Source organism: Lissotriton helveticus, chromosome 9, assembly GCF_964261635.1.
Source record: "Lissotriton helveticus chromosome 9, aLisHel1.1, whole genome shotgun sequence".
NCBI classification, from domain to species: domain Eukaryota; kingdom Metazoa; phylum Chordata; class Amphibia; order Caudata; family Salamandridae; genus Lissotriton; species Lissotriton helveticus.
In genome coordinates, this window is record NC_136070.1 from 541,833,025 (window position 1) to 541,849,519 (window position 16,495).

The 16,495-nt window shown below is 37.2% G+C and overlaps 1 protein-coding gene across 12 annotated transcripts in view; it reads right to left on the bottom strand.

Moving 5' to 3' along the window:
* LOC144781519 (uncharacterized) overlaps positions 1-16,495 on the bottom strand; it is a 2,047,367-nt gene that overhangs the window by 1,152,041 nt on the left and 878,831 nt on the right. For 11 of the 12 annotated variants that reach the window (XR_013601003.1, XR_013601004.1, XM_078660419.1 and 8 more), the window contains 3 exons: positions 16,348-16,443; positions 14,404-14,499; positions 12,460-12,555 (listed from right to left, as the gene is read on the bottom strand). The exons of the other annotated variant lie outside the window; for it this stretch is intronic. Coding sequence is in view for 9 of the 11 variants with exons in the window: in XM_078660419.1 (XP_078516545.1) it covers positions 12,460-12,555; positions 14,404-14,499; positions 16,348-16,443 (288 nt within the window). In the remaining 2 variants the exon portion in view is untranslated. The remainder of the gene's footprint in view (positions 1-12,459; positions 12,556-14,403; positions 14,500-16,347; positions 16,444-16,495) is intronic. 12 annotated transcript variants of the gene reach the window in all.

The window sequence follows — 16,495 nt, forward strand, 5'->3', positions numbered from 1 at the left end:
TGGCTCAACGAGGTAGACCGCCGGCATCTTGGGACGAAGCCAATATAGTAGTTTTAAAAAAAAAAGATAAGCCTCCCGAATTGCCCGGGTCATACCGGCCTATATCATTAATCAACGCAGACGCAAAAATATATTCTAAAATCCTAGCTACACGATTACTCCAAGTTATTCCGAAGTTAATATCTCAACACCAGCATGGGTTCCTCCCTGGGAGAAGCACTGTAAACCATCTTCACCGTGTTATAGCGTTAATTGACTACGCAGCCGCATCACAAGAAAATATGGGCATTCTTTTTTTGGATGCGGAGAAAGCATTTGACCGGGTTGCTTGGTTGTTCTTTTGGGCTGTAATGGGAAGAATGGGATTTGGGCCATTGTTTATGCAGGCTGTGCAGACTATGTATAGGAATCCCCGGGCTAAAATTTGTACTATGGGACAGGAGTCAGCACCAGTTTATATTACCCGCGGGACGCGACAGGGGTGCCCCTGTTCGCCCCTACTTTTTGCGATTTATATTGAGCCACTATTGCAGCGTTTGGAATCCACTAACTTAATAAAATCGATGATGGTAGGAGACTACGAAACATGCGTTCTCGCGTATGCTGATGATATTGCTGTGGTAACATCAGATCCGGAGCCAGCAATACGGGAGGTTGAATTTTTGACGCAATCATTTGGACAAGTTGCTGGCTATAAACTTAATATTTCAAAAACTCAAATTGTTTGTTCAACTGGGCTGTGTACTAGTGAGCCACGTGTGACGCAAGAGGCTAAGTATTTGGGGATTAAAATTAGAATGTGTATACAGAAGATAACAGATGTTAACTGGAACGATATAATAGGGTCTGTTAAGCGTCAACTAGAAAAGTTAGAATGCTTGCATTTGTCAATGGTTGGGCGACGTAACGTACTTAAGATGTGTATACTCCCCAAAGTACTGTATTATTTTCGGACAGTCCCCTTGGAGTTATCCAGACCACAATTGATGCAATTGCAGGGCATTTCGGATAGGTTTATTTGGGGTTGGAAGAAATCTCGCCGTGCATCTAAATACATGACACTACCTTTAAATCGTGGAGGTTGGGGCGTTCCGAATTTTCTTTTTTACTATTTAGTTTGTCTAATACAAAACTCTAAGTTTATGTCAATTGGGGGATCACACGGTTATATGAGACACCTAATGTGTATCAAATGTTAATTGGTGAATCGGCTTGTGAAGCTCTGCTGAAATTCTTCGAGCCTAGTTACTTTAAACGTACCAGATTTAAAATTATGATTGCTGCCTATAAGGGGTGGAAGCTACTTCGGAAAATTCTGAATATTCAGCGGGTCAATTTTTATACACCCTTAGATTCTACGAATATATTACCATCCATTTTTTGGGACGCTAAGATGCGAATTTGGAAAACCAAAGGGATATCTCATCTGGGAAATTTGTTTAAGGATGGTATAATGGTTCAATTCACGGATTTAATGGAGGTGTATCCGGTACCGAAAAGTGACTTCTTTAAATATTTGCAAATACGAGATTTTATGTATAAACGCAAATCACAACCTATTGCCATTAATGAATTTATTGAAGCTCTCTCAAAAGGTGCTAAGATTGGTGTCTTATATGAAATTTTGTTATCAAAACAATCAGATGATATTGAACTGCAGGATGCCAAATGGCAAAACCGACTGGGATGTTCGGGTGTATTTTTGCAAGATTCCATCGATATGGCTGGGGCAATAGTTCTGTCTGCTAATTTGCGTATGCAACATTATAAGACTGTATTTAACCTGTACCACACACCTGTAAAAATGATGAAATGGGGAAGTAGTCATGATGGTAAATGCTTCCGATGTCAAGCTGATGCTGCTGATATTGTTCATATATTTTATAACGGCAATGCACTTTCTCCCTTTTTTCTAAGTATAGAACAATTTCTTTCTTTGATTATGAAGGTGCAATTTCATGTAAGCTGTGAACTGTTGCTTTTTGTGGTTGGTATGTATGACGAAACTGTACAGAACTATTATCCCCATAGATTTTTCATTTTTATGGCGATGGCGGTAGCTAGACTATGCATTGCTACTATGTGGCTGAAACCCGAACCACCCGCCTTTGAAACGTGGAGAGCCAAGATTTATAATGTGTTTCACCTAGAATTCAATCTATATCGTATTAAATCCCCGAAAAAAAAACAACTGGGATTGAAGATATGGCAACCAATGCTCCAACATTTTGAATTGTCATTTGGATAATACTTTTTATTGTTTAAATATCTGTTATAATGCTATGGTATTGTTTTAATTTTATGGACTTAATGTATTATTCTATTATTTTTTATTTGTTAACTTCGCTATTTTTCTTTTTTTGTCTGCTATGAACTGAAATAAAAAAAATGTAAAAGAAAAATTTAATTTGATTTTCACAGAGAAATTCTATTTTGATAAAATAAACAGCTACTCTCTACTTGGAAAATTGAAACGTCAACTTTTAAAAAAGGTAAATATTTTATTATTTACATTACTGATTTTTTAAATTTAGTCGTTAATAAAGAAGAGATTCATAAGGAATAAAAAGTGTAGACATAATAATTTAGAGAAGTCAATAAAAGTGCAACACAAAGGAAAGTGTGAAATAGTGTAGGGGTAAGAATAATTATTATTACTCAAGGAAGGTGTAGCAGTAGAAATAGTGTGGAATAGTGTCATGGTAACGAATACTATTCTTACTTTAAAAAGGTGTAGTAGTCAACGAAGTGTGGGATGTTGAAGGAGTAAAAATGTCTAATCTAATTTCTGGAAGATGCTGCAGTAGGCAAAGTGTGGGATGTTATAGGGGTTATATTTACTACTATAATCCCGGAAGGTGCAGCATTATGAAAAGGGTAAGATGGTGTAGGGGTATCAAATACTATTCTAAATCCAGGTTGGTGCAGCAGTGGGTAAAGTGTAGGATGATGTAGGGGTATCAATTTCTATTCTAGTTGCAACAGTAGGGAAATTGTGGGATGGTGTAGGAGAATAAAATACTATTCCAACATCTGAAAAATGCTATAACAGGAAAAGGTTAGTATGGTGTAAAACGCACAGTAAAGACAAATGTAAATTATACACAATATTGTTGTCATTTTTAACTGCATCATAAACAATTTACATTTAAATAACATTTCCTTTTCCTTATTTTTTTTTTTTAGAAATTCACATTAATCTTCTTATCAGCAAATATCAATCAGAATCCCAAAGGGGAAACAACTCAAAAGCCAAACAAGAAAAAAAAAGCAGAGAATAAACAAGAGCACAAATAAAGAAACCAAACGAAAAGGTAAGTGTTCTATAGTATAGGATATCAATTACTACTCTAACTCCAGGTACGTGCAGACAAAGGGAAAGTGTATGATGGTAAAGGGGTATTATTTTCTATTCTACCTCCAGGTAGGTGCAGCAGTAGGGAAAGTGTGGGATGGTGTAGGGGTATCAATTACTATTCTAACTCCAGGTAGGTGCAGCAGTAGGGAAAGTGTGGGATAGTGTAGGGGTATCAATTACTATTCTAACTCCAGGTAAGTGCAACATTGGGGAAAGTGTAGGATAGTGTAGGAGTAAGAATTACTATTCTAACTCCAGGTAAGTGCAACAGTAGGGAAAGTGTGGGATGGTGTAGGGGTATCAATTACTATTCTAACTCCAGGTAAGTGCAACAGTAGGGAAAGTGTAGGATAGTGTAGGGGTAAGAATTACTATTCTAACTCCAGGTAGGTGCAACAGTAGGGAAAGTGTGGGATGGTGTAGGGGTATTGATTACTATTCTAACTCCAGGTAAGTGCAGCAGTAGGGAAAGTATGGGATGGTGCAGGGGTATAAATTACTACTCTAACTCCAAGTAGGTGCAGCAGTAGTGAAAGTGTAGGATGGTGTAGGGGTATCAATTACTATTCTATCTCCAGGTAGGTGCAGCAGTAGGGAAAGTGTGGGATGGTGTAGGGGTATCAATTATTACTCTAACTCCAAGTAGGTGCAGCAGTAGTGAAAGTGTAGGATGGTATAGGGGTATCAATTACTATTCTAACTCCAGGTAGGTGCAGCAGTAGGGAAAGTGTGGGATGGTGTAGGGGTATCAATTACTAGTCTAACTCCAGGTAAGTGCAGCAGTAGGGAAAGTGTGGGATGGTATAGAGGCAGGATTTTAGAAACATTAAGCTTTTGAACAGAAATGTAGACATTTTCCAATTTTCATCAAACATTTAAACCAAAAAATACATAATCATATTTTTTTCTGTTTGCAGATTATCAAACAACTCTTCAAAGACCAAAAGAAAATCAAATCCAAGGGAATCTGAGAACCAAACAAAGAAAACACACCAAACTCTGAAGGTAAATCAAATAAATAAGTGCAAGCATAGGGGTAAGATTTACTATTCTAACTCCAGGAAGGTGCAGCAAGAGAGAAAATATGGGAGAGAGTAGGGGTAAGAATTACTATTCTAACTCCAGGAAGGTGCAGCAGTAGGGAAAGTGTGGGATAGTGTAGGGGTAACAATTACTATTTTCACTCCAGGAAGGTGCAGCAATAGGGAAAGTGTGGGATAGAGTAGGGGTAAAAATTACTATTCTCACTCCAGGAAGGTGCAGCAGTAGGGAAAGTGTGGGATGGTGTAGGGGTATCAATTACTATTCTAACTCCAGGTAAGTGCAGCAGTAGGGAAAGTGTGGGATGGTGTAGAGGCAGGATTTTAGAAACATTAAGCTTTTGAACAGAAAAGTTGACATTTTCCATTTTTCATCAAACATTTAAACCAAAAAATACATAATCATATTTTTTTCTGTTTGCAGATTATCAAACAACTCTTCAAACACCAAAAGAAAATCAAATCCAAGGGAATCTAAGAACCAAACAAAGAAAACACACCAGACTCTGAAGGTAAATCAAATAAATAAGTACAAGCATAGGGGTAAGATTTACAATTCTAACTACAGGACGGTGCAGAAAGAGAGAAAATATGGGAGAGAGTTGGGGTAAGAATAACTATTCTAACTCCAGGAAGGTGCAGCAGTAGGGAAAGTGTGGGATAGTGTAGGGGTAACAATTACTATTTTTACTCCAGGAAGGTGCAGCAATAGGGAAAGTGTGGGATAGAGTAGGGGTAAAAATTACTATTCTCACTCCAGGAAGGTGCAGCAGTAGGGAAAGTGAAGGATAGTGTAGGGGTAAGAATTACTATTCTAACTCCAGGTAGGTGCAACAGTAGGGAAAGTGTGGGATGGTGTAGGGGTATCAATTACTATTCTAACTCCAGGTAGGTGCAGCAGTAGGGAAAGTGTGGGATAGTGTAGGGGTATCAATTACTATTCTAACTCCAGGTAAGTGCAGCAGTAGGGAAAATATAGGATGGTGTAGGGGTATCAATTACTATTCTAACTCCAGGTAGGTGCAGCAGTAGGGAAAGTGTGGGATGGTGTAGGGGTAACAATTACTATTCTCACTCCAGTAATGTGCAGCAGTATGGAAAGTGTAGGATAGTGTAGGGGTAAGAATTACTATTCTAACTCCAGGAAGGTGCAGCAGTAGGGAAAGTATGGGATAGATTAGGGGTAAGAATTACTATTCTAACTCCAGGAAGGTGTAGCAGTAGGGAAAATATGGGATAGTGTAGGGTAAGAATTACTAATCTAACTCCAGGAAGATGCTGTAGTAGAGAAAGTGTGGTAAAGTGTAGGGGCAGGATTTACTAATGTAACTCCAAGAAGATGCTGCAGTAGGGAAAATGTGGGATAGTGTAGGGGCAGGATTTTAGAAAAATTAAACTTTTGAAGAGAAATGTAAACATTTTCAATTTTCACCAAAAATTAAAACAAAAAAAATACATACTCATATTTTTTTCTGTTTGCAGAATACACAAAAACTCTTTAAAGACCAAAAGATATTCAAAACCAAGTGAATCTCACAACAAAACAAGGAAAACACACCAGACTCTGAAGGTAATTCAAATAAAAATTACAAGCATATATAGTAATAAATTGACAGAACTTTATTATTATTACTGTAAAAAGATGCTGCTGTAGAGAAAATGTGGGATAGTGTAAGGGCAAGATTTACTATTCTAACTCCAGGAATGTGCTAAAGTAAGGAAAGTGTGGGATAGTGAAAGAGCAGGATTTACTGTTCTAACTCCAGGAAGGTGCAGCAGTAGGGAAAGTGTAGGATAGTGTAGGGGCGGGATTTAGTACTCTAACTCCAGGAAGGTGCTGCAGTAGGAAAAATAAAGATAGTGTAGGGGCAGGATTCACTTTTCTAACTCCAGAAAGGTACTGCAGAAGGGAAAGTGTGGGATAGTGTAGGGGCAGAATTTACTACTGTAACTCCAGGAAGATTCTGCGGTAAGAAAAATGAGAGATAGTGTAGATTTTTATTTATTAAGTGAAAAAAACATATTAAAATGTATCTATTTTTCCCCCACAGAAAATGTCAACTCAGGCAACAGCATCATATATGAAATCTAGGAAAGGAAACCGTCTATTAACACATGCAGGATATATATATTGTAAAGAAAGGATAAGTTTTCCACGGAATCATTGGAGGTGTGTGCAATACTATTCATCCCGTTGCAGTGGCAGAGCGGTTACCCTTGATGATATCATAATAAAAACCACTGATCATAACCACTCTGCCTCTGCAATGGAGATTGAAGTAAGGGAAACCTTAAACAAAATGAAAGAAATTGCATCCACCTCCAATGATTCTACAGGAACAATTTTAAGAGAGGTTGCAGAGCATGTTCCCAGTCATGTTGCTAGTAATATGCCTATTATTCCTAATTTGAGAAGAATTATACAAAGACAAAGGCAGGCAAGTAATATAAATACTACAACTCCTCAAACCTTTTCTGATATTGTAATTCCTGAGGAGCTGACTATTTCTTTAGGCTAATGAACCATTCCTTTTGCATGATAACAAAAACCCTCAAAAACGTATTATTATTTTTAGTACACCCCGTAACCTTGTGAAGTTAGAAAATTGTGAAATTTGGATGATGGATGGGACGTTTAAAAGTACACCCCATCCATTCACCCAAATGTATACAATTCATGAAAAAATGTACAATAATGTGATCCCCTTAGTATATAGTTTGCTACCAGATAAGCAATCTGCAACCTATACTGAATTATTATCAGTTATTAAAAACATTACCAAAAAAGCCCTAGGAAAATTATTGTTGATTATGAATTGACTATGATCAATGTGATCACTAAAACGTACACGGATACCCAAATTCAGGGATGTTTTTTCCATTTTTCCCAGGCATTTTGGCGTAAACTACAAAAAACATCCCTGGTTACCGACTACTCATCTGATAGCAAACTACAGTTTGAATTAAAAAAATTAACTGCTCTTTGTTTTGTTCCTCCCGAAAGTGTAGACGAGTACTACACTGCTATTACTGAATCAGAATATTTTAATCAAAACGAAGACAAATTGGCACCCATTCTAAATTATTTTGAAGACACATGGATTGGACACCTAAGCAGATCAGGTCGCAGGAGGAAGCCACGTTACCATGTGGAGTGGTGGAACTGTTACACGAGCTGTTTAGAGGGAGAAGCAAAAACAAATAATGCCATAGAGGGATGGCATAACTCCTTCAACCATACAATTGGCAAACCATACCCTAACTTCTACTCATTTCTTGAAACTTTGAAGAAGGAGCAAAGTTTTCAAGAATTAAGCATTTCTCAAACATTAACTGGTAGCCTAAACCCACGAATTTCTACCAAATCAAGGGAAATGTCTAGGAGACTATTGGGTGTACTACAACAGTTTTCGTTGTGTGTGGCTCTAGACTACCTAGAAAATGTTGCTAACATTCTCCATTTCTAAAATATAACTTACTTTCCTGCTTTGACCTAAATTTATCCTAATACAAAATTCAATTGGCCTTTTAATTTTTCTAAATCATTTTTTCAAATTTTACGTTGGGTCACCCCACCTCTAATTACCTATTTTTTTTTCTTTTCATCTATTTTTGCCCATATTAAAACTATTTGATGCAGTGTTAATAAACACAAAAATCCTCAAATTTACTCCTGTTCATCAATCAAACCATTCAAATTTATTATTTATATTTTAAAATGCATTTATTAATATAAAATGGAATATTTTTTTTTCTTTCAAAATACATTATCTTTTAGAAAAAGCTTCTTTACAAGCCATTTTTTTTATAATATTCATTTGGAAAACATATTCAGAAAAAAAAAATGTGTTTGTTTAAAAAACAAAAAATAAATAATTTAACATTTGGAACTTTTTTGAAAGTAAAAAAGTGGGAATAGAAAATTTTAACAAACACCATGTGTAATAAACTCTAAAGTTTTAAAACTTAGATGAACCAAAACTCCATTTTCCACTTTGTCAAAATATCTTGCATTTTGTTGTACAGGAATATGCAAAGTTTTTCAAAACTGAATGCCCTCCAAAATTTTTTGAATGTTCTATTTTTTTTAATTTGTCTAATTCCTTCATAATTTTTATAATTATTTGTGGAAATCCAATTTCAAATTTTTTATTTTCTTTTGAAACAAACAGTCCATTAAATCTAAATTATCAAAATTCCTTCTGGATATTGTAAATTATCCATGGAAAAGCACTTTTCAAAAGCATTATTATTTGCTATTAAAATCTTTCACCTTACCTCCTAGCAAAACATATTCTCACTATATGTCCCTTGCTAGTTTGTAACACGTTTAAAAGATAGCCTAATACAAAACTTCTACTTCCTACCGAACAATTTTCTCACTATTTCACCTTTATTATATACCTAACACCATTTATTCAAATGATATACTATTACAGAAATAATTGTACAATTTCTACCTCCTAGCAAAACATATTCTCACTATATGTCCCTTGCTAGTTTGTAACACGTTTAAAATTATGCATAATACAAAACTTCTACCTCCTACCGAACAATTTTCTCACTATTTCACCTTTATTATATTCAAAAAGTTCCAAAACGATAAAAATCAATATTTAATTAAATAAAACTCAACCAAAATCAACTGGTAAATCAAAGAAGCTTTTTTACTAACTCATTGTATTCTATTTCTACCTTTCTATGCTATTAAAAGTCAAAAAGATATTTCTAAACAATGCATTTCCAAATATACAGTTGCGTTTCAAAAACATTAGTCATATAACATTTTTATTTCATCATTATCTATATTTAACATTAAATACAACAAATAACATTCCCCTATTATTTCTAACGACCCAACATAGTCATATTCTACTAACATTATCGGTGACATGCTGTTTTCACATACATAACATTCTTTTTATAAACCGCAACCTCTCCTTATCCTTTCTTTACAATATATATGTACTTATTTTCGTTCTAATATGTTTAAATAAAGTAAAAAAGTGTTTCCTACCTGAGTGCAGATCAGCTTCCTGCTGCTTCCTCCATCGATGCTCTTCAAAATGGCCGCTTACGTGAATGTGAACGCGTCGACGTCATCTGAGCCTGCAAACATTGAAAAAGGACTATTTAATATCATAATATTTTAATAAACCTTTTTTTTTTTTAAATGATATATATTATTTATTTAAATTTGCAAAAATATGTATACATTTATTTGTTATTTTTACTTCTTATAAATATATTTGTAATAAAAATCAAAAAATTACAAACATGTTGCATCTTATTTTACAAATCTTTTAATTTAAACACAATCCTAAAAATTAATGTTTAAACATGTAAAATACTGTTTTATTCTTCTTACCTCTTTACTTATTCCATTTCTTTTCTTAACTTCTCAATTCATCCTTTTTCTTTACTTCAAAAGTCGTTCCGCGGGACCCATTGCTTCAATTCTAAAAATAAAAGAAGGACAAATGTTCCCATTACTTTCAATGGTAAACCGTGGGAAAATCTTTTTAGTAATATAAAAGTACATACATTTTCAACATATTTAATTATGTAAAAAATTCTTAAAGGCTCCAAAAAATATTTTTTGTTTTTCAAAATTGTAATTTTATACAAATTAAATAAAAAATGTAAAATATTTTTTAATAGCAATATTTTATGTACCCTGATTCATTTTTTTTATTACATTTGTTTATTAATAAATACGTTAAATATTTAATTAATAATGATTTCATAATTAAATAAATTATACATTAAAACATGAGTATTTTTTTTAATATAATCCCTAAGATTTATAACTTTTTAATAAATACCTGAGTATTAATTTAATTACAATATATCCCCAATTAATATATACATTCATACCTGAGTATTAATTTAATTACAATATATTCCCAATTAATATATACATTAATACCTGAGTATTATTTTTGTATATAATCCCTACATTTAATTATTTTTATTTACACCTGAGTATTAATTTAAAAAAACATACTCCATTTACATTCATTTTAATCCTTTTATAAAATAATAATGTAATATTTCTATTTTATTTTTTTAATAATTACCTTCAAAATCAATCGATTTATTTTACTAATAACAAAAAAATAAAACAATATCACTTAATATTTACTTTCTAAAGGCATTTGCGTAGTAAAGGCACTTGCGTTGTGAATGCACTTGCGTTGTAAATGCATGCGTTGTAAAAACATGCGTTGTAAAAGTACTTGCGTTATAAAAGTTGCGTTGTAAAGGTAGTGCGTTGTAAAAGTTGCGTTGTAAGGGATGTTTCCCGTCATAATACATTCTTTGGTCGAGTGCTGTGTTGAGAGTCAGATGGGTCAAGCATCGTCTCTGCAGACATGTTTTCCTAGTCAGCCATCCGACAGAAAACCAAGCCACTTAAATACTTTGGCCCAGGCAACATGGACCCAGAGAATCTAATAAATGCTCAGGACCTAGCTCTGACATTACCAGAGATTTCCAGTGAGGAAATTCCCAATATGGTAATATTAACTAGGGCCCTTGGAGAGATGTAGAGTTGTGGAAATCAAAAATAATTGGTGTTAGCATGAGCTGAAGCCATCTTGTTTGTGCCATTCATTTTGTCAGCTATGTAATTCTTCCGTCTTCACTGCTGCTTGCCTTTCAATTCTGCTTGTGTCATCAGCTTTAGTTGACTCCTTCAGTACTGAGCCAGAGCACTGTATGAGTTCAGAAAGGCCTGTAGCTGTAGAATGCACCTGTTTGAGAATGTAACTTTCTACCAATTGCTACCGATATAAGCAGTTCTGTTTCCCCTCCCACTCTGCTGACTAAGTGATATCCATCTGCCCATGTTTGGCGGTAACTATTTCTGTGTAGGCCTGTACCTCCTATTTCAGCTCATATGCTTACTCTGCAAAACTCAGTATAAAAGGCCCATGGTCTGTGTATTCAAGTCACTACCTCCGGAACACTTGTGGGTGTTGCATGGACGTGGTCTCACTCATGAGTGAATAAACTTGTTATTTTGAATTTAAGCTTCAGTGTCAATCTCTATTTTGTTGGTCTGAAGCCATGGAGTCCTACCCTCCTTTTACACAGCCTAGGCTAAATGTTGTTCCCCCTATATTTTAGACAAACCTTTTTACACGAAGAGTCTAAAGAGTTCAGTTGGTTCTGTGTTTTCCTAGGCATAAACTAGCATTGCCGTGTGCCAGATTTCAATATTTTCCTCATGATTGTAATGCTCCACGTTTGTGACTATCATCATGTTTGTACCAAGCCCCATGTCTGCTCCACGTGCTTGTAATTATCCTTGTGTTTATTTAAAGCTTGTTTCCTTAGTAAATTATTGTTTGTGTCAGGTGCACGTTTAGAATTTCCCATGGCAGTTGCTTATAATGGTTTCACATGAAAGCACTTGTTACACATGTTAGCAATTATCCATGTGCCTGCAAACAACTATTTTCTGGAAACCGTGAGTCACAGTAAACAAATGCCCTTCTAATATGCAACCACTGAAGTATAATTAACTATGTGCCCCTCCAGGTTGTACGGCTTTACAACGCGTGCTTTTACACCGCGTGCCGTTACAACGCGGTTTTTTCAACGCAAGTCGTTACCACGACTTGCGTTGGAGGGGTGCGGACTTCGGAATTTTTTAATTTACTATTCTAACACCAGCCTACGTACAGTAGGGAAGGTGTTGGATAGTAAATTAAAAAATTCATTGTCCTGCAGCGCCCTCCAGCGCAAGTCGTGGTAATGACTTGCGTTGGAAAAACCGCGTTGTAACGGTACGCGGTGTAACAGCCGCGTCGTAAAGGCTGTTCCCCGCCTCTCCAGTACAATAATACTGATGATAAATATTCCAGTTAAACCCCAGTTGGGCGCTAGGCTTTATTCCTTTCAAGAAGAAACTTTCCACTATCTTCCTGGAACCAGAACCCCTCCCTCTTACCTCATCTAGCATCCTGCCTGGCCAGCGATATCTGCGCACTCACTGATATCTCCGAGCGGCTAATCAGAATTCCCCTGATCCTGGCATCTCACATAAAGACCTACCGTTGAGGAACGGCAGTAATTCCTTGTGCTCTGGAAGTCGCCTGGAATGGTGGTTGCACATCCAGATCCGTCCTGCAGATGTCATCACTTGGAACTCTGGAATGAAAGAAAAGAAAAACAAAGGGGAAAAAAAACAACGTTAGTGCACTGTTCTTGTTTTCTCCGTGACTCTATTCATTTCAAACTTGCAACACTCCGGAACTTGTGCAATAATTGCTGAAATGAATAACCACACTATTTTTTAATTTGCTCTCATTCTGCCAACATTCTTCTTAGGGTGTACTCTGGTCTCTCTAGGTCTTACAAGGGGGCCATGACCAGTGAAACTTGAGGCAAACAAAAGTAGTGACCCACAAGTATACTGCTGTGTCCACTTTCATCTCCTAAACCCACTGATACCGCCACATTGGAGAGACCGTAGCGGACAGATGTAGAGATGTGGAAATCAAAAATAATTGGGGTTAGCATGAGCTGAAGCCATCTTGTTTGTGGCATTCATTTTGTCAGCTATGTAATTCTTTCATCGTCACTGCTGCTTGCCTTTCAATTCTGCTTGTGTCATCAACTTTAGTTAACTCCTTCAGTACTGAGCTAGAGCAATCTATGAGCTCAGAAAGGCCTGTAGTTGTAGAATGCACCTGTTTGAGAATGTAACTGTCTACCATTTCCTACTGATGTAAGCAGTTCAGATTCCCCTCCCACTCTGCTGACTAAGTGATATCCATCTCCACATGTTTGTCAGTATTTATTTCTGTGTAGGCCTGTACCTTCTATTTGAGTTCATATGGTTACTCTGCAAAACTTAGTATAAAAGGCCCATGGTCTGTGTATTCAAGTGACTACCTCCGGAACACTTGTGGGTGTTGCATGGACGTAGTCTCACTCATGAGTGAATAAACTTGTTATTTTGAATTTAAGCTTCAGTGTCAATCTCTATTTTGTTGGTCTGAAGCCATGTAGTCCTACCCTCCGTTTACATAGCTTAGGCTAAATGTTGTTCCCCCTATCTTTTAGACAAACCTTTTTACACGAAGAGTCTAAAGAGTTCAGTTGGTTCTGTGTTTTCCTAGGCATAAACTAGCATTGCCATGTGCCAGATTTCAATATTTTCCTCATGATTGTAATGCTCCACGTTTGTGACTATCATCATGTTTGTACCAAGCCCCATGTCTGCTCCACGTTCTTTTAATTATCCTTGTGTTTATTTAAGGCTTTTTTCCTTAGTAAATTATTGTTTATGTCAGTTGCACATTTAGAATTTCCCCTGGCAGTTGCTTATAATGATTTCACATGCAAGAACTTATTACACATGTTAGCAATTATCCATGTGCCTGCAAACAACTATTTTCTGGAAACCGTGAGTCACAGTAAACAAATGCCCTTCTAATATGCAACCACTGAAGTATAATTAACTATGTGCCCCTCCAGGTTGTACGGCTTTACAACGCGTGCTTTTACACCGCGTGCCGTTACAACGCGGTTTTTTCAACGCAAGTCGTTACCACGACTTGCGTTGGAGGGGTGCGGACTTCGGAATTTTTTAATTTACTATTCTAACACCAGCCTACGTACAGTAGGGAAGGTGTTGGATAGTAAATTAAAAAATTCATTGTCCTGCAGCGCCCTCCAGCGCAAGTCGTGGTAATGACTTGCGTTGGAAAAACCGCGTTGTAACGGTACGCGGTGTAACAGCCGCGTCGTAAAGGCTGTTCCCCGCCTCTCCAGTACAATAATACTGATGATAAATATTCCAGTTAAACCCCAGTTGGGCGCTAGGCTTTATTCCTTTCAAGAAGAAACTTTCCACTATCTTCCTGGAACCAGAACCCCTCCCTCTTACCTCATCTAGCATCCTGCCTGGCCAGCGATATCTGCGCACTCACTGATATCTCCGAGCGGCTAATCAGAATTCCCCTGATCCTGGCATCTCACATAAAGACCTACCGTTGAGGAACGGCAGTAATTCCTTGTGCTCTGGAAGTCGCCTGGAATGGTGGTTGCACATCCAGATCCGTCCTGCAGATGTCATCACTTGGAACTCTGGAATGAAAGAAAAGAAAAACAAAGGGGAAAAAAAACAACGTTAGTGCACTGTTCTTGTTTTCTCCGTGACTCTATTCATTTCAAACTTGCAACACTCCGGAACTTGTGCAATAATTGCTGAAATGAATAACCACACTATTTTTTAATTTGCTCTCATTCTGCCAACATTCTTCTTAGGGTGTACTCTGGTCTCTCTAGGTCTTACAAGGGGGCCATGACCAGTGAAACTTGAGGCAAACAAAAGTAGTGACCCACAAGTATACTGCTGTGTCCACTTTCATCTCCTAAACCCACTGATACCGCCACATTGGAGAGACCGTAGCGGACAGATGTAGAGATGCGGAAATCAAAAATAATTGGGGTTAGCATGAGCTGAAGCCATCTTGTTTGTGGCATTTATTTCGTCAGCTATGTAATTCTTTCATCGTCACTGCTGCTTGCCTTTCAATTCTGCTTGTGTCATCAGCTTTAGTTAACTCCTTCAGTACTGAGCTAGAGCAATCTATGAGCTCATAAAGGCCTGTAGTTGCAGAATGCACCTGTTTGAGAATGTAACTGTCTACCATTTACTACTGATGTAAGCAGTTCAGATTCCCCTCCCACTCTGCTCACTAAGTGATATCCATCTGCCCATGTTTGTCGGTAACTATTTCTGTGTAGGCCTGTACCTTCTATTTGAGTTCATATGGTTACTCTGCAAAACTCAGTATAAAAGGCCCATGTTCTGTGTATTCAAGTCACTACTTCCGGAACACTTGTGGGTGTTGCATGGACGTGGTCTCACTCATGAGTGAATAAACTTGGTATTTTGAATTTAAGCTTCAGTGTCAATCTCTATTTTGTTGGTCTGAAGCCATGTAGTCCTACCCTCCTTTTACACAGCTTAGGCTAAATGTTGTTCCCCCTATCTTTTAGACAAACCTTTTTACAGGAAGAGTATAAAGAGTTCAGTTGGTTCTGTGTTTTCCTAGGCATAAACTAGCATTGCCGTGTGCCAGATTTCAATATTTTCCTCATGATTGTAATGCTCCATGTTTGTGACTATCATCATGTTTGTACCAAGCCTCATGTCTGCTCCACGTGCTTGTAATTATCCTTGTGTTTATTTAAGGCTTATTTCCTTAGTAAATTATTGTTTGTGTCAGGTGCACGTTTAGAATTTCCCGTGGCAGTTGCTTATAATGGTTTCACATCCAAGCACTTGTTACACATGTTAGCAATTATCCATGTGCCTGCAAACAACTATTTTCTGGAAACCGTGAGTCACAGTAAACAAATGCCCTTCTAATATGCAACCACTGAAGTATAATTAACTATGTGCCCCTCCAGGTTGTACGGCTTTACAACACGTGCTTTTACACCGCGTGCCGTTACAACGCGGTTTTTTCAACGCAAGTCGTTACCACGACTTGCGTTGGAGGGGTGCGGACTTCGGAATTTTTTAATTTACTATTCTAACACCAGCCTACGTACAGTAGGGAAGGTGTTGGATAGTAAATTTAAAAATTCATTGTCCTGCAGCGCCCTCCAGCGCAAGTCGTGGTAATGACTTGCGTTGGAAAAACCGCGTTGTAACGGTACGCGGTGTAACAGCCGCGTCGTAAAGGCTGTTCCCCGCCCCTCCAGTACAATAATACTGATGATAAATATTCCAGTTAAACCCCAGTTGGGCGCTAGGCTTTATTCCTTTCAAGAAGAAACTTTCCACTATCTCCCTGGAACCAGAACTCCTCCCTCTTACCTCATCTAGCATCCTGCCTGGCCGGCGATATCTGCGCACTCGCTGATATCTCCGAGCGGCTAATCAGAATTCCCCTGATCCTGGCATCTCACAAAAAGACCTACCGTTGAGGAACGGCAGTAATTCCTTGTGCTCTGGAAGTCGCCTGGAATGGTGGTTGCACATCCAGATCCTTCCTGCAGATGTCATCACTTGGAACTCTGGAATGAAAGAAAAGAAAAACAAAGGGGAAAAAAACAACGTTAGTGCACT